This window comes from Hipposideros armiger, unplaced genomic scaffold (assembly GCF_001890085.2).
Source record: "Hipposideros armiger isolate ML-2016 unplaced genomic scaffold, ASM189008v1 scaffold_24, whole genome shotgun sequence".
Taxonomy (NCBI): domain Eukaryota; kingdom Metazoa; phylum Chordata; class Mammalia; order Chiroptera; family Hipposideridae; genus Hipposideros; species Hipposideros armiger.
This window is the reverse complement of record NW_017731374.1, coordinates 1,310,081-1,328,242: the sequence shown is the minus strand read 5'-3', so window position 1 is coordinate 1,328,242 and position 18,162 is coordinate 1,310,081. Positions and strand designations below refer to the sequence as shown.

Below are 18,162 nucleotides of genomic sequence, written 5' to 3'. Positions count from 1 at the left end.
CCTCAGCATGGGATTCCTGGAGTGCAGCTGTTGGTCTGCTCTCCATCTAAGTCTCAGATGTAGACTCAGATAGAATTGGTCAACAATCCCTCTGTCTCTCCAACCAGCCAGCTCCCTGTATTATGTATCAGGTCTTTCAGAATCGGGTGCAAAGATCCCGGGGTCAAGGACAGAAAACCAGAGCAGCCTTTGGGGTGCTGTTCATTGTCGCTCAACTTCTCAGTTGGCTTTGAGAACTGCAAGGGTGGCAGAAAAGGCAAGGAGAGCCCAGAGCCCCAGGAAAGATGTTCATTGCCCGTTTATCCAGTGCTGACTGGGCATCTCCTTTGGTCAAGCCCTTCAGTAGGTTCTGCAGATACATAGATGAAAGGCACAGCCAGGCTTTAAAGAACTAATTCACTACATTAGTTTATGGTGTTTCACTTCTATGGTAGATACGTACAAGTGGCTGAGGAAAGAGAGATCAGGTCTGGTCCAAACTGGAGGGAAAGGGGGTCACTGGAAGGTTTGCTGGAAGGGGTGCCTTGTATGGTTTTGGACACTGAGGAATTAGCAAGGTAGAGGTGGGAACAATTCCAAACCAACGGCTTGGTCCCAGTGACTGCTCATTATTCACTGAATATATGAACAAGGGGAAGCAGCATGTGTCACAAAGAAGTGACAAAGTGACAAAAGCAGTTCTTGGGGGGGACCACAAATAGCCGTGTGAGGGCTGCACTCCCCTCCAGTCTGCTCCCCCTGCAGTCTCCTTCACCCCCAGCTCATAAACCTCACATTGGTCCCAAGCACCAAAAAAGGTAAATGCACCGAGCACTTCAACTCCCCGTGCTGAGAGGGGCCGGGACTTCTAGAGACTGACCTGCTGGCACCACAACTGGCACAGAATAAACAAGGCCTGCCTCTCTTGTGTATGGAGGTTCTGTTATTGGAGTGCTAAATTCAGAAGAAATGATCTGAACACATTTTCACCTCCACTTAAATCCAATGAGAAATAACATTTATGCAAAGAAAGTGGCCAAGCGAGGCGACAGCTCAGCACTCAAACAAGGGCGATGGAGTGCCCAAGATTGGTTACCCACAGGGGAGATGCCAAAGAAGGCAACACTGAATAACGGGAACCGAATTTCTCATTGTCCAAGAAAGGAGTGAGAAATATGGAAAGGGAGAAGCGAGAAGGGACGTTGTGGTGCTGAATTAGACTTAAAGGTACGTGTTCTGAGCTTAAGTTTTCAATTGTCTGTAGACACAGAAACAGAGATGTGTGTGCACGTATGGTTTTCCATGAGCCACCCACACAGCAGGTAGCTGTGAGAGCCCAGTAACGATGAGCACACCCAACATCAAGTTTGGGTTCCTAAATACAATCTCCATGAAAGGGAACCAGAGCTCCCTGAAGAAATGATAAATTCCAAGGCTGGGGCATGCAAAGTACAAGAGCCTGAATATATTACTGAGCCAGAAAGTAAGGAAGTACTCAAGAGTGATGGGGGCCTGGCAAACACAAAACCAGCTTTAATGGTCCACAGTGGCAAAACCTGGGACGGTAGTGATGGATCAAAATAACGGTAGTGATGGATCATATTCCACTGAATAAAAGGGGAATTTGAGTCTCTAGGGAAGCCAATGTTAAGTGGGAAAAGAGAATGCCAGAACGCAGAATGCAAGCTAAGTGCAGAAGATATTCTGTAATTTAAAAACCACCACTTGACAATCATCTTAGTAATAATTCAGGCAAAAAATACCAGTGGATACTAAAACTAATGGGCAAATTTTGATGAGAAGATATTAAGTTTCAAAGTATCTCCCCATAAGATATTTATTAAATACAAAGGGACCAACAGTAACTGTCCCAGTGAGAAGCCTGGTAGACACTACCTCCCTTGAACGATCCAACAGTACTAGTGACGGGACAAATCGACGCTGTGTGCCATCTTAGGGGATGTGGGCAAGAGCCCAACAACGCTTCTGTGGTACTTCCTCAAATATGCCCAACTTGAATCTAGTCATGGAAACACCAAACACGAACTGAGGGGCATTCTATAAGACAAGCGTCTTGTTCTTAGAAAAGTGGTAAGGTTATAAAGGTCAAGGAAGGGCTGAGAAACAGTCTGGATTGAAGGAGACTAAACGCAGCGTGTTATACTGGACTGGATCCTTTTGTTAGAGGGCATTTACTGGGCCCACTGCAAAACTTAAATGGGTGTGGGGAGGAGTAAATGGAAGCTCTTTGTGCTGTTCCTGCAACTTTTCTGTAAGTTTGAAATGGTCTAAGGATGGAACAGTTAATGCTCTTTGCTGAAATGCAAATACAGTGTAAAAATTAGAACACCAAAGTTAAAGATATGAAAAATATTTTACAATTAAAGTAGTAACTCGTTAAAATATTTAACTTCCTTTTAGATAATTTCCTTAGAACTGGAGACAATATAAAAATTAGTCAAAATGCTGCCAAACAAGCAGAAGCGGGCCTACTTGACCAAAATAAAAATAAAAACAAAGAACCCTAAACTAAAATTAAGAAATTGCAAAAATCACTACAGGCTTCATAAACTCATTCAAAAGAACCCTAGCCCCAAGCTTAAGCCCCACTAGCCTCATTCATTCTCATCTAATTTGTAACCAATCAGTTTTGAAGTAATTTATCAAGTGTTCTTCTAATCTGCTATTGCAAGCAAATAAAACCCAGATTGGCTCCTATAATTTACAGCCAAAACACTTTTAAGAGCAGTTTTGAGACAAAATTTTGAACTGTCAGAGAGATAAAAGCTGTCTGTAACCAAACCCAGGATCCGTATCAACACCCTCTGAGCCCTAAGGCGGCTATTCTGTAGGCAGTACCCCGCCCTGTAGACAGTCTACATGTTTAAGCGTGGAAGGCCACTCACGGGCAGGAGGCCCGCCTAGAGCTGGTACAAGTGCAGCATAAGCTTCCCCACGTTTTCATCACGGCAAATACAATACAGGTGCAAAACACTGGCTCGGGGAAGGTGGGGGGCGGGATGAGGCGCTGGGGCTAGGGCTGGGGAGGCGAGGTTCCCCAGGTCCCCAGAAGACCACCTCATGTGCTGGAGATGACTGGAACCTCTACCGTTACCGCTGTCACTCCCTCTGAGCCAGATGGAAGAGGAAGATGACGCTCTAGGTCAGCAAGAAAACTCAGTGAAATAGGCCAGGGTCTGGGCGACTATTTTCTAATTTGTGCTCCTGGAAAACAAGTTGCTCTACACCTATTGAAGGATCTATTCCTATTCTAAGTCTGTCATATTTCGAGCTCAATGGCAGAGACGTTCCAATTCATTTGGATCCGAAGCACCACATAGGAAGCCAGTTTGTCATCACCGATGTTCCTTCGTGCTCCCAGCCTCCTCATTCCCCAGCTCTAACCACATGATAGGGAAGGCCTTTCACAGCCCACTTGTCCCTCTCGTCGTCCCCGAGGTCCCCCAAACACTGCAGTGCTGGTTCCTAGCAAGTCACGCCTCCGCTCCCTGCCTGCCTGTCACCGCTCCTCCCGCCCACTACCCACCCCCAGTTCCGGAAACCAGTCTGCCACCCACAGGTCCAACGCTTCTCCGTCCGTCCGGGGTTCCGTCCTCTTTTCCAGCTGTTCAATTGCCCCAACTCTGATTACAGGGCCCAAGGATTCAGCTGGCATTTTTGTTCTGGTTTATTCATCACTATACCAGGTGCTTCTGACAGTGTGCTTAGTGCTGACTTTCATTATCTTACCGTGAGAGCAAGAAATGCTGTGGTGGTAGCAAAAAAAAAATAAATTCAAGACACCACATAGATGCTAGGCCAGCACATCAGGCACACAATGCTCCTTCAGCAGTGATGTGGGGGTGACACTACTCCTCTGGAAAGAACCTGGGGTAGTAACAAGCAAACCAACGTGAAGCGAAGACCTGAAGGCAAGATGTCAAGAACGCCAACAAGGCATAAACAGCTTTGTATAACTTGACACATGACAGGCTCGTCGTAGCTTAGGACAGGGATGGCAGCGTGTTCTGTGAAGGGCCAGGCGGCAATATTTAGGCTTTGCAGCCTTCGTCTCCTGCAACTACTCAACACTGAACTCTCTTAGCACCAACGTAGATATAGGTAACGTGTACACAAATGAGCACGGCTGTGTTTCAATAAAACTGAAATTTGGATAATTTTCACACTTTTTTTAACCGTTTAAAAATGTAAAGCTCATGGACCATACAACAGGCAGTGAGCCAAATGTGGCTCATGGGGCTGGAAATTGCCAGCCTGTGGCTTAGAAAAATGAAATGAAAACAAAATGGACGTGGGAGGTCAACTTAAAGGACACACTGTACCTGACTGAGCCTCACGGCAGGGAACTCACCAAAACGGGCTTGGTTACAAGTCCTTACTCCCTATAATTGCTTACTTTTGATTGAATATTGTTTAACAGTCTTAGGCTGGCTGCTGTAAGACATCTAGTATGGGGTAAACGGGGATTTACTGAAATCAATAAATCCCTCACGAACCTTGATTTGCATTCCATCAAGTATCCCACCTCTGTTTTGATGCTTTAGTTGAGAAAACAAACAGGAGACCCAATAATAAAACTGACCTAGTGCCTTCTACATGCTATTCACCATTTACTAAAAAAAAATAAAAGTATCGGTGATAGAGGCATTGCCAAATTTCAGCCTAACATTCTATATGGCAAAAATCACTTTAAAAAAATGAGAAATGCAATGCTAGATGTATTGAAAATATTTTATAATTAATTCTCTAGAGTCCTACCCATCTAGTACAGGAAAAAATTATCTGGTGGAACACTTCAGTATTTTTAAACAATGTAAAGACATATTTGACTTGAGGATGGCAATAAGAATTTAACAAATATAAACTTAAGCTTCCTTACATTTTCCATAGAGCAACTAAACAATAAAAACATTTCAAGAAATTGGTGACATAATACTTCAAATGCAAAATTCCAAAGTCAAATAGTCACTTACATTAAGAGATTTACCAAAACTGTAAATTAGAACACAACAGCAAAAGGTCACAAAAAGCCTATTTCTTTCATAGCATCTTGGCTGGTTCTTTAAGCAGATAAACAAGGTATCGTAAAGAATGGTCAAAACTTGGCCTGAACTGTCTTCTGGTAATTATTAATCCCACTATTTGTAGTTGTTGTCCAAGACAAAAGCTCCATGCCACCAACTTCTGCTGTCACTTTCCAGAGTAAGGAAGAGGCTGTTGCTGTTTTTCTCCTTTTTTCCAGTTTTCGCTATGCTCTGAGCAATTAGGTAGCAGATAAAATGTCATAAAATAAATGAACTTATTCCATTATCCGACCAGAAAAGCCACCCCTCTTCCCAACTCAGTGCTCTGCCTTGAAAGATGAACATTACGTACGAATTCTCATTTTATTTTCCTGAGACATTTTGCATGATCCATTAGAAAACACACAGGTAATACAAAGTCCAAAGGCCTGCTGCGTTTACGGAATACACACATGAAGATTAAACTGCATGATGAACATTGCAGGGAGAAATTATGGTTTCACTTATTTTCATGAAATAGGTTACAAGTGCATGACGTAAAAGCTTAAAAGTCATCACCAAACAGTGCTAAGGATTATTGCAAGAGATTATGCAGGGAGAAATCTGTGCAAATTCATCTTCTTAACTCAGTATAAGATGGTAGGAAAAACATTTTTTTCTTTAAATAGTCTTGTTTATATTCAGGAAAATAGATTTGAAAAACTGAACAAGTAGACATCTACCCAGTCTTTATGATCAAATAACAGTGCCAATGAAGGAGATTCCAAAGAAAAAACTGAGATGAAAAAAAATCCAAATAAAAGCCAACACTGCTATTAAGATTTGTTTTTAATATGCCATGAGATATCTTGATTGTATATTTTCCAAAGTATTTTCCCAGCCACATCTCCCAACCCTTCCAAAAGACTTCACCAGTCTTTCCAACGTAATCAAAGATGCTGGATTATAGTTCTGTCCACCTTCTTTTTGAAAGCAGTAGACTCCTAATGACTTTAATGGTCATACATTCTTATCTAATAAGGAAAAACATTTACAAATATTAGAAACCCAGTTTCGAAACATTTGCATTAATTTTGAACTGAATCGGCATTTTGTAGGTTTTAAAAAAGGCAGCAGTTTGAACTCACGACTTGCTGACAAACACATTTCTGCTGAGGGAAGGGAAGAGAGGGAGAGTGAGTGCTGCGTTTCTCCATTGGCCCCAAGGTGCTCATTTCACAAAGGGATACATCAAAAGCAAACATGCAATGATGATTTTAAAACTTTTACTGCAATATAACAATGAAGTAAACAGTAATTAGACACTTACCAATTTTCCCCCAAAACAAACCAAAAAAATGTAAACAGGAAAATAACTCTGCCTATACTTGTACAGCTCCTCAAATCATGTTAGAAGGGTCTCACATTCAATGATCAAGAGATTTTAAAATAGCAGTAATTATTTTCATTTTAAGAAAAGGGTCCCCCTTCTCCCCTCCCCCACCCCAAGTATTTAACACAAAAGAATAGGCTTTCTTGACATTAATTTTATACTTATTTGAAGCAGCAACAATAACCATCAATAATTTGGCATTTCTGTTTATAGTTGTTTCAAAATTGTTTTCGATTTCACAAAGCCATTATCCAGTGTTGCCATGAAAGAGAGACTGTAGATTCTAGGTAACAAAGATTCGTTCTGAAACCAATGTTAAGTCAAAGAAATACAAAGCAGGGCATTACACTAAATTTCTGGATCTAGCACACTAAAAAGAGTGAAACCTAGGAAGTTATCTACTGTTTTATACAAGAAATAAAGGCCTGCAAAAGCTGATTTTTGGTTGTATAGTATTTTACACACTGTGGATCTGCAGCATCTGCTAACTGAAGCAGACATGCACTGTATTTATCCCAGCCCTATATCCTAGAGATCCCTCCCTCCCCACCCCCAACCATCTACCTTATACCAAGTATTATGGATATGAGCCCAAGTCATCCCAGACAATCCAGTGAACAAAGTTAGTGTAATGCACTGGTGTGAAGTGTGAGATTAAAAAAAAAAAAAAAAAAAAAACCACACAAAAAAAGTCCCTTTCAATCTTCATCAAAGTTTTGCTGTAGAAGAAAATTGGCAGCCAAATTCTCATTCTTCTCACAAGCAAAGTAAGCTTGTATCACAAGTCCTTCAGGAAATCCTAATGCCTTTAACTGGAATAAAGAAAGAAAACATATTATGGACTACAGCATAGCACTACTGACACATCATTTGAAAACATACTGTAAAAGACCGAAAAAGCTCTTGAATATTTTACACAAACTCATCCTTATCCGAATATGGATTCATTGTCTAACCCAAGAGGCTCGGCTACGTGGAACCTAGGCCCTTAAACCACCACCTACAAAAGTCTTTGTTCCTAGTTAAAGCTATTAGACTAACAGATACTTTGCTAATACTCATCAGCATTAACACTAAAACTTAACTGCTTATAATGGTAGTTTAAAAGTAAATGAACCCACAGAATTTGTAAATATTGGGTTGTCGGAAAAGCCACGACGCATTTTTGCAACGAAAAACAGAAAAAATACGTCATGACTTTTCCGACAACCCAATAAAATGGCTTTTAGTATAAAAGTGGTGAAGATACAGATGAGAGCAACCGGAGATGAGTTTATCTACCTCAACTAATTATCTGTAACAGACAGTCTTATCTTTCATTAGGATCAAATATCATTCTCAATCACCTTGCCTTATGAAACACTTCATACTAGGAAAATGAGTGATCAATTATTAGTAATACTACACAATATATTCTGAGATTAAGACATATGATGTTCTATTTTTATCTGCTTAACTTTTATAGCATTTTAAATGGTGATATGAGCTGCTTTCGTTTTCCTAGTCTATTAAAAATCACTTGTGAGTCAATACTCACTGCTTTAAAAGCCTCTAAACGCTCAGGTCAATGACCTAATTCACTAGGTACTATAACTATATATTTGTCAGCCAAATGTTATTTATGAACTCCCTCCTCAACTTTCTCAATTGCCCTGCATTAGCCCATATCAAGAAACGACCTTAAAAAACTGGGCATAAATCCCAATACAGTATGATTAACTATCCATCCATGAAAAGGAGAAGAAACTCAAAAATGATTTTGTTACCTAGGTCTTGTCCAGATTAAAGCTGGGCTAGCTGAAGTAAAAAGTAGATAGGGCACGATCCAACTATATGCTTCTACAAGACACACTTTAGATTCAAAGACACAAATATGCTGCTGAAAGTAAAAGGATGGAAAAAGATATATCCCATGCAAATATTTACAAAAAGACAGCTGGAGTGGCTATATTAATAACAGACAAAACAGGTTTTAAGATAAAAGTTGTTACTAACAACGAAGGACATTTTAGGGTGATAATACACCAGGAAGACTTCATTATAAACATATATAACAGAGCCCCAAAATACACAAACCAAAAACTGACAGAGCCGAATGAAGGGAGAAATAGACAACTCAACAATAGTTGGAGACTTCCACAGCCCCACATTCAATCATGGATACGGCAACTAGGCAGAAGACCAAAGAAACAGAAAACTTGAACAAACACTACAAACCAGCTGGACCTAACAGACATTTTCAGAACCCTCAACAACAGAGATTATACATCCTTCTCAAGTGTCCATGGAACACTCTCCACAAAGACCCTGGTAGGCCACAAAACAAGCCTCAATAAATTTAAAAGGATCAAAATTATACAAAGTATGTTCTCTGACCACAATACAATGAACTTATGTTCAGTAACAGAAGGAAATTTAAAAGTTCATAAATGTGTAAATTGACACAATCCTAAATAACCAATGGATCAAAGAAGAAATCACAAAAAGAAATTAGGAAATACTGAGATGAATGAAAACAAAACCACAATGCAACAGAAGAAAACCACGATGCACTACAGCTTATGGGACGCTGCTGCAGCTGCGCCCAGGGGGAAGTTCATAGCTGTGAACGTCTCTATTAAGAAAGATCTTAAACCAATAGTCTACGCTTCCACCTTAAGAAATTAGGAAATAGCAAGAGGAGATTAAATCAAAGCAAGCAAAGGAGAAAAATAATAAAGATTAGAGAGGAAATAAATAAAATGGAGACTAGAAAAACAAGAGAGAGAATCAACAAAACCAAGTTGGTTCTTTTTTTCTTTAGACCTACAATATCGACAAATCTTTAGCTAAACTGACAGGAGTAAAAAGAAATCTGAAGACTGAAATTACTAAAATCAGAAATAAATGTGGAAACACTACTAATTTTCATAGAAATAGATAATGTTAATAAGGAAATACTATGAACAACTGTATGTCAACAAATTAGATAACTTAGATAAACTAGACAAATTCCTAGAAAGATAAAACTTTCTAATTGACTCAAGAAGAAACAGAAAATCTGAATAGGCCTATAACAAGTAAGGAGACTGAATTGGTAATCACAGAAATTCCCAAAAAGAAAAGCAGGGCACAGATAACTTCCTTGGTGAGTTCTAAGAATGATTAAAAAAAAAATTTAACACTAATTCTTCATCAACTCTTCTAAACAGAAGATGAGGAAATACTTCCCAACTCATTCAATAAGGCCCAGTATTACACTGGTACCAAAACCAGACATAGACATTGCAAAAAAACACAAAACAAAACAAAACCAAAACAAACAAAAGAAAAACAAAAACACCTACACTAATATTCTTATGAAGACAGATGCAGAAATCCTGAACAAAATATTAGCAGACCAAATCTAGCAACACATAAAAAGGGTTCTACACCATAACCAAATGGGATTTATCCTAGGAATCCAAGGTTGGTCCAACATACAAAAACCAATCAATGTAATAAAGCATATTAACAGGAAAAGGAACAAAACCACATGATCATCTCAATGACAACAGAAAAAAACATTTGACAAAATATAACAGCATTTGTGATAAAACACTAAACAAACTAGGACTAGAAGGAAACTTCCTCAATCCGATAAAAGGAATCTGATAAAATGCACAGTTAACATCATACTTAATAGTGAAAGACTGAAATGTTTTCCCCTAAGATCTGGAACAAGACAAGTGTGTTGGTTCTTGTCATTTCTATTTAACAATACACAGGAGGCTCTAGATAGAGCAATCAGGCAAACAAACAAATAAGGGCATCTACATTAAGAAAACTGTCTACTTGCAAATGGTATCTTGCATATAGAAAATCCTAAGGAACACACACACACACACACACACACACACACACACACACACACACACACAGAGGATGAGAATTAATACATGAGTTCACAAAGGTTGCAAGATATAAGATCAATACACAAAATTAAGTTGTATTTCTATAAAACTAGCGATGAACAATCCAAAAATGAAATTAAGAAAACAATTTCATTTATAATAGCAGCAACAACAATAAAAATACTCAGGAATAAATTTAACACAAGAAATGCAAGCTGAAGACTATACATCATTTCTGAAAGAAATTATACAAAATCTAATAATAAATGGAAAAACATCCCATGTTCATGGGTTGGTTAAGACTTAATATTGCTAACATGGCAATACTCCCCAAATTAATCTACAGAAAAAACACAACATCTATCTAAATCCAAGCCAGTTTTTTTCTTTTTGCAGAAATCATACAGGCTGATCCTAAAATTGATACGGAATGCAAGAGATCCAGAATAGCCAAGAACAAAACTGGAGTACTCACACGTCCTGATTTCAAAACTTACTACAAAGCCATAGTAATCAAGACACTGACACTGGCATAAAGATAAACATAGGCATGAGGATAAACATATAGACCAATGGCACAGAATCTAGAGCCCATAAATAAACCCTCACATTTGCAGTCAACTGATTTTTAATAAGAATACCAAGACAATTTAGTGGGGTCTATTTTCAATAAATGGTGCTGGGACAACTGGATAAGCAGGTGCAAAATAATACAGCGAGACTCCTACCTCTCACACCATGAATGAAAGTAACTCAATATGGGTCACAAACCCAAATGTAATAAGAACTATAAGCTCTTCAGAGAAAAGAGTAAACCTTTTGACCTTGGATTAGGCAATATTCACTTAGTAAGACACTAGAATAGCACAGCAACAAAAGAAAAAATTTCTCCAACACAGAAATCAAGAACTGATAACCCTAACCTCAAAAAAAAAAGTTACTATGGAACAATTGGGGCGTCATTTACTCACTTCTGTTATTTGAGGGGAAAATACCAGCATCTTTTAAGAAATATATAATTATAAACCTTGTATACAATCATAAACCTTAATATGTTTGTATCATAAACAAGGACAAATTATTGTCCAGATTGTTTTGTAAGTATTAAGTTAAAATGCACTTTATCGAATTTCCATCTCAGAACACCCTGCAAGTACTATGATTCCCTATTTACAACTGTTAGCAATGTGGTCCAAAGAAAGAGTGACCAGTCCCAGTAACATAAAACCTAGTTTACTGCAGTGCCACAGCCTACACTGGTCGACTTGGTAAGGATGGAAGAGAATCCAGATACCAGGTTCTGATGTTTACTGTACATCATTTTTTATATAATTCATAAGTATCTATTTCACATTTTAGTGACAGTAGTAAAGTAAAATTTGAAATATAAATTAAAAAATGGATAATCCTGAATTGGGTATACAATATACCTTAACCCTCCGCTGGGCGCAACTGATCTCCCAGATTCCTTGCACACAAAGATGCCGCTATGAAATATGTCTTTACTGTACTAAGTCACAAACACGACTGGCGATAGGTTACGGTAGAGGGGGAAGATACGGAAGCGGTGAGTCACGATAAGTTAACTGTTAGATACTTGAAAATTTGTGTGCAATGAATCTGTGAGATCAGTTGCGCCCGATGGAGGGTGAAGATCATTTTTTTTCCTCCCTGAATTTGAAAACATCAACAAAAATTTTTTTCTTAATATGTTTATAACTATTTCATGCTAGAATAGTCTTCACTGCTAGTCCTTTGGTTCACAAAGGACAAGACGGAAGAGCGGGGCTGGAGCGACACCGTCTGCATGGCAGTCCCCAGGGCAATGCTCTATTTGGCTCTGTCCAACAGAACTGCCTCCTGTGACAGAAAGACTGTATCAGTGCTATCCAACGCAGGAGACACCAGCCCCACCTGACTACTGAGCATTTCAACTGTGGCTATTGTGACTAAAGAACTAAGTTTTCAGTTTTACTTAAACTCACCCTTTCTATAGCTTCTTTTTCCTGAGGCGTTACTTGAATGTAGTTCATATGACCACTTCCAGCTTCTGCAATTCCTCCACTGCCACCTCCACCCCCTCCTCCTTGACCACCAGCTTCTTGAACTGGTTCATTTAACATCTGAATAAAATGCTCCTGGTGTTGGCTAATTTGCTGTGGTGATTTGAAGGACAGAGAAAAACAACACATTGATATAAAGTATCTTCAGGGAAATAAGAGTTCTAAAATACAAATAATTGGAGAGAAAGCTGTAACTTTGCAAATGCAATATTTTAGAATAATTCTAGATTAGTCTTTGGGAGGATATGATTTCTTGTACATTATTAAAGAAGCTGAGTACTCTTGAGTGAGGTAAAAAGAATTAAGACAATTCAAATTCTGTTTCAGAAATGCACCCTGCTCTCCCCGCCAAATCAATGTTAAAAACGACTTGGGGATTGGAAGGAAAAACAGAACTCATATATCTTCCACACTAGTAAGCAGTACAATGCTGTACAAAACTCAAATACTCTGTGACCTAAGTATTAATTAAGCCCATAAGTATGTTTTCTAAGAGGCAGTGTTCAACGAGTAATAAGCTTGGGAAAAAAGATTTAACAAGTTAAATAGTTTCTTTGCTAAAAAAAAAGTCTTAATCAAGTGTTTCCCAAACTTATTATTTGACCAACTAAAATTAATCCAACCTTCACCCCAGTTCTTTATGTAGTACATCTATATAGCATATTATATTGATTGTAGCTTAGAAGAACCGTTTTTAGAGTTGGTAGAGGGGAAAGCGGTGCTCATGGACTTTTTCAAAATATAATACACTCTAAACCCAATTTTGAAATTAACACCAATTAAACAGTCACCTGCAGTAACTGGGGATTTTCTCGACCTATCTGTTGTAGCAAGGCTGGAAGCAGGGAAGGATTCTGTTGAATAATTTGTCTCATCTGTTGAAATTGAGGCTGATTCCGTAAAAATTCAAGGGGATGTCCTAAAATACACATAAACATTTTTAAACAAAAGTAGCAATTACATATAAAGAGTTGGTTCAATCATAATTTAGACAGCAGACAATGGAAAGTAAAAATTCTAATTTGAGTTCTCAGAAATACATAAAATGAAGTAAATAATGACAAAAATCTCCAAACTGTACCAACTTCCAAGTCTCATACTTCAGAAATTATTCCCCATTAGCAAAGGCAGAAAGCACAGAACACTAAAAGTTTTCCTATAATTGTACTGGGTATTTAATATGATTAAGTAATCCCGAGGACCTGTGCCCTGTATGCACTCTATCGAAATAAAAAGAACTAAAAGTTGTTACTGTTGCTCACAAGTTCCTAACAAAAAAACGAAAACCCCACTTACTTTATAATACAACCAAAACCTTTAAAGAATACAATCTGAGCTTAAATTTCTGGGAAATTCTAAACCAAATAAGTGAAAGATATTTAATACTTAAAAGAGTTCAGGTTTGCAGATCAGAAGGCGTTTTATTAATACAAACCAAATTACAATTAGAAGATGATTTTTGGTTACTATCAAATTTCAAACATTTATAATCTATAAAACTTGAGATAAATAAGCCACAAGACAATCTAGTACTAATATATTTAGAACTCTTTAGCCCAAGATCTCTTTATAATAATAAATATTAATAACACCAAACAAGCTTGTGACTTTTTGGGGGTAGTGGTATTTGTCTGGTTATGCTATAGGAAACCAAAAATTGCAGATAAAAGAATTATGTTTTTGAAGTTACTAATGAGTAACAAGACATTCAAATTAAAATGACCACATAACATGGATATTTATTCTTCTTTGTGTTAACACTAGCTTTACAGATGAAGAAAATAAGACTCAGAAACTGAGTTACCCAGTAAGTGCTGAGCAGGACAGCCCCCCCCCCCGCCCCCCCGCAATCTGCCCAAACTGTGGCCTCCTCTTTCCATTCCCATGCCTAATCTTGTACACAAAGTGCTTGGGGATTCTGTCAACTAGAGCTGATTGTCATAATTGGAGCTATGAAATGTATCAAAGAATGACCTCTTCAAAATGAACAGTTTGACTACTTTATCAATACATAGAGGAAAGATGGCGGGAGAACACTAAGGAATCCCCGGACCTACCCAAGGCCCCGGCCATGTAAGGACAGGTGAGCTCAAGGGTGCTGGCCAGTAAGGACAGGTGAGCTCAAATGTGCTCTCATCTCTAGGCACGAGGTTTTAAATCTCTTGGAGTTTTATTTCCTTGGTTATAATAAACACTAAAATACTACTGGCTTTGAAATCATACATACTTTATGACATTTACAAGGAGAGAGAGAGATGAGTAAACCATTTCAAATGGCTTCAGAATGTAACCTGGGATGCAAAATGGAATAAACTAAACAGAACAAAACTAAGCAGAATATGCCCTTTGCCAAAACTGCAGCAAATGATGTTTAATATAAGCAAGAATATCTTCTATATCCATTTGGTAGGATTTTTGGGAGGCCCTTCTTTAATGACTAGAGAATGTGCTTTAAGAGTTATCCCAAATGCTCTGGGAATGAACCTCACCTCGAAATAGTTCAGACTGAATTATTGTACAGGAAAATGTCAGGGCCATTTCCTCCCCATCCCAAAGATCCCACCTTACCTCCAGAACTTGTAGTTGTAGTTGTTGCTGTTGTGGTTGCTGCAGCTGCAGCCACTGAAGATTGAGGAGGCCCAGTAGTGGCTGCTGGAGGGGGGTCAACCACAGCCTGACTTTCTCTGTCTCCGGGGATTCCCTGTAACACAATTTTTACGCTTTAAAATATCCCATCATTTAAAGTTAGTTAAATGTTACACAGAGTAAAAGATTTATGAATCTATTCAATATCCTTAATCTAATTTCCAAAAGCATCAAACAGATGTCTGCTTCAATTAAAGGATCCAGACTTATCTGAGAGCTGCATATATGTAAACGAGGTTAGAAATGGCTTGAGTGTGTAGAGCTCTTACTGCTGGGCCCACATTGCTGTAAGGCAGCACTGCCCAACAGAGCTTGATGGGAACGTTCTGTATCTGTGCTGTCCAGTACAATACCATTAGTCACATGTAGCTGCCGAGAACCTGAAATGTGGCTAATGTTACTAAGAAACTAAAAATTTCATTTATTTTTAATTTAAATTTAGCTACTTGTACTTAACAGCTACTTTACTAGACAGTACAGATCTAACGTATAAAGGGATTTTGTAATTAAAAAAATAAGTCATGAAATGATGTTTACATAATGACATGTTATATCCAACACCAAAGTATTAGGGGCAGGATCCTAAACTTGCATGTAAGTATAATAATAATGTACATTAACTGATTTAAATTTTATAATATTAATACAAATCTTATTGAAATTGGACAGACATATCTGGTTTTTATACTATACATTGCTCTAGTTGATTTTTGAATTTCACAGAAACTTTGACCAGCTCAGTAATACGAAGGATTGCATTTGTAACCCTACCCTTAAGATCACCGTAACAAACTTTAACTTTTGAAAATTTGTTAAAAAGTTAACCATCACTGTTACAGATCTACCTTGAATTCTCAGGCTGTATTCAGCATTTTATTAGATCATTATTTCTTCTTTCCATCCATTCACCCTCTCTTACACAGAGGTTTCAAAAACTAGTAACAGTTAGAGCTAGCCCCCCGCCTTTCAACCTATGAAACAAACAGTAAATCTATAAAAAACACTTTAAACCGTTTCACAAAATGCTCTCTCATCTATTCATCTGTATTTGATGCTAAATATCAGTAGCAACTTTGAAAACAGTAATTCATTTTTTTATGCCTCAAAATTTCAAATCTATTAGATCAAAATATCTGATATTCTTAAATTGATACAGCATTCCCAATCAGGTATAAATTAAAGGCAAGTAACTGCTGGAGGATGAGCAGTTCTTCATTCATGACTTTGACTGCTGAAACTATCCAAGGAGTTTCTAACAGAAATACAACCTGGACACAAAAAATGGGCTCAACTGTGAACTGTATTTCCCAAAGAGTTAGGATTGTGGATTTCTAAGATGATAATTAGGGAAATTTAGACTTCAAAACACCAGATAATTATAGAATAAAATGTTAAGACTGAAAAAAAAGTTAATCCATTGTTATTCCAAAACTCTATGCTACTGGGTTGTCGAAAAAGTCATGATGTATTTTTCCGTTTTTCGTTGCAAAAATGCGTCATGACTTTTCCAACAATCCAATATTACTTTAGCCAGTAATGCATCTGTAAAACAGACATTCACTGTCATAAAATATCAGGGGTTTCAGTCCATGCCCAAAACCTATTTCTCAAAAACCTTTATGCTAATAAAAAACAGTAACTTATTCAGAATTCCCTCAACTGCTACTAACTATAAACAAGCTAACAAAATTCAAATGCCAATGGAACCAGGCAAGTCGCCACATAATTCTATGTAAGGTAATAGTGAATAAATAGGAAGATAGTGAACTGAAAGAGTCTATAACCTAAAACTTTTCCTAATCCCTTGCAAAAATTTGGGACCCATGTTGTCCAGATAAACCAGATTATCTTAAGTTTTAAGTAAATCTCCTAATTTTTAAAAGTTAAACTAGTTACAAAAATTTAGAGAATAAGTCAAGTAAAATTTGACTTGGGCTTCTAACCTGAAACTTTCGCTCTAAGTAGTATATCTGGGATTATGCTGGCTGTCAAAAAAGCTGCTAAAATGTTGGATTAAGTTAGATGAAAAATCTGCCCCACTCTCCAACATACAGCTGTCATCCTTTGACGATGACATAATTGGGGTAGAAGGTACAAACTGAAATGGATAGAATTTTACAACTCAGTTAAGCCATGTGGTTTTGTAACTAAAAATCACATAAAAAATTTTTAGGTCATTTGATCAATGCAAATGTTAACATAGTAAGAAAAAAATAAAAGTATTATGTAAATTATCTAGCATATATTATTATTCTCCTGTGAATTGTTATTGTTCCTTTAAAATCTTTGTTTCTTTGAGATTTTGGTCTTAAACAACTAGAATGAAGAGAGTAAAATGTTCTCACCATTAAAAGATACTCCACTGCTCTGTCAGGGTTGTTGAAACTGGCTCTCAGGGCTGCAATTACTTGCTCTCGTTCGTAGCCCATTGACATGATCTCAGTTACCATATTCTCATAAGACTGACCTGTCACTACAAAAAGGTGTGTGGGACGGGAGGAGGGGAAAGAAAGGGAACATTTAACAATTAAACATTCTCCACATGTTTCTTGACTACATACATGTATACAATGTTTCAGGCACTACAGTGCTAGGAATATAAAGACGAATCACAGTATACAATACAACATGTATGGAGTAGGTAAAATAACGATCCCCCATCCCTGCCAATCCCTGGAACCTATGTCAGGTTACCTTGCAAAAGGGAATTCAGGTTGCTAATCAGCTAACATGGGAAAATTATCCAAGTCAGCCTACTGTCATCAAAGGGTCCTCAAAAGTAGGAGGGAAACAGGTAAGAGGGTCAGAGAAACAGGTGTAAAGAAGAAAGCCAAAAGCAGGGTCAGAGATGCTATGCTGCTCTGATGATGGAAGAAAGGGTTGTGAGCCAAGGAATGTGGGCAGCCTCTAGGAGCTGGAAAGGACATGAAACAAATCCTCCCCTAGGGTCTCCAGAAAGGAATGCAGCCCTGATTGTAGCCCAGTGATTTAGTCCCTTGATTTTGTTTTGTCCAGTGATTCCCGTGTCAGACTTCTAACGTAAGATAAAATAAATCTGCGTTGTTTTACCACTAAATCTGTGGTGGTGATTATAGTAGCAACAGAAAACTAATATAGCATGTTTAATAAGTGTAATAAAAATATTGGGTACAAACGTAGCACAGATATAGGATAGAATTAGCAGG

At 37.9% G+C, this 18,162-nt stretch overlaps 1 protein-coding gene across 3 annotated transcripts in view; it reads right to left on the bottom strand.

Moving 5' to 3' along the window:
- Positions 1–5,368: 5,368 nt before the first annotated feature.
- The window catches only part of RAD23B (RAD23 nucleotide excision repair protein B), a 45,606-nt gene continuing 32,812 nt past the window's right edge, over positions 5,369–18,162 (bottom strand). For 2 of the 3 annotated variants that reach the window (XM_019635878.1, XM_019635879.1), the window contains exons 6-10: positions 17,323–17,450; positions 14,900–15,032; positions 13,123–13,250; positions 12,254–12,424; positions 5,835–7,208 (exon numbers count right to left, since the gene is read on the bottom strand). In XM_019635878.1, coding sequence (XP_019491423.1) covers positions 7,095–7,208; positions 12,254–12,424; positions 13,123–13,250; positions 14,900–15,032; positions 17,323–17,450 — 674 coding nt within the window. In that variant the 3' untranslated portion in view covers positions 5,835–7,094. Of the gene's footprint in view, positions 7,209–12,253; positions 12,425–13,122; positions 13,251–14,899; positions 15,033–17,322; positions 17,451–18,162 lie in introns of all 3 variants that reach the window. The other variant, XM_019635880.1, reaches the window with a different exon arrangement.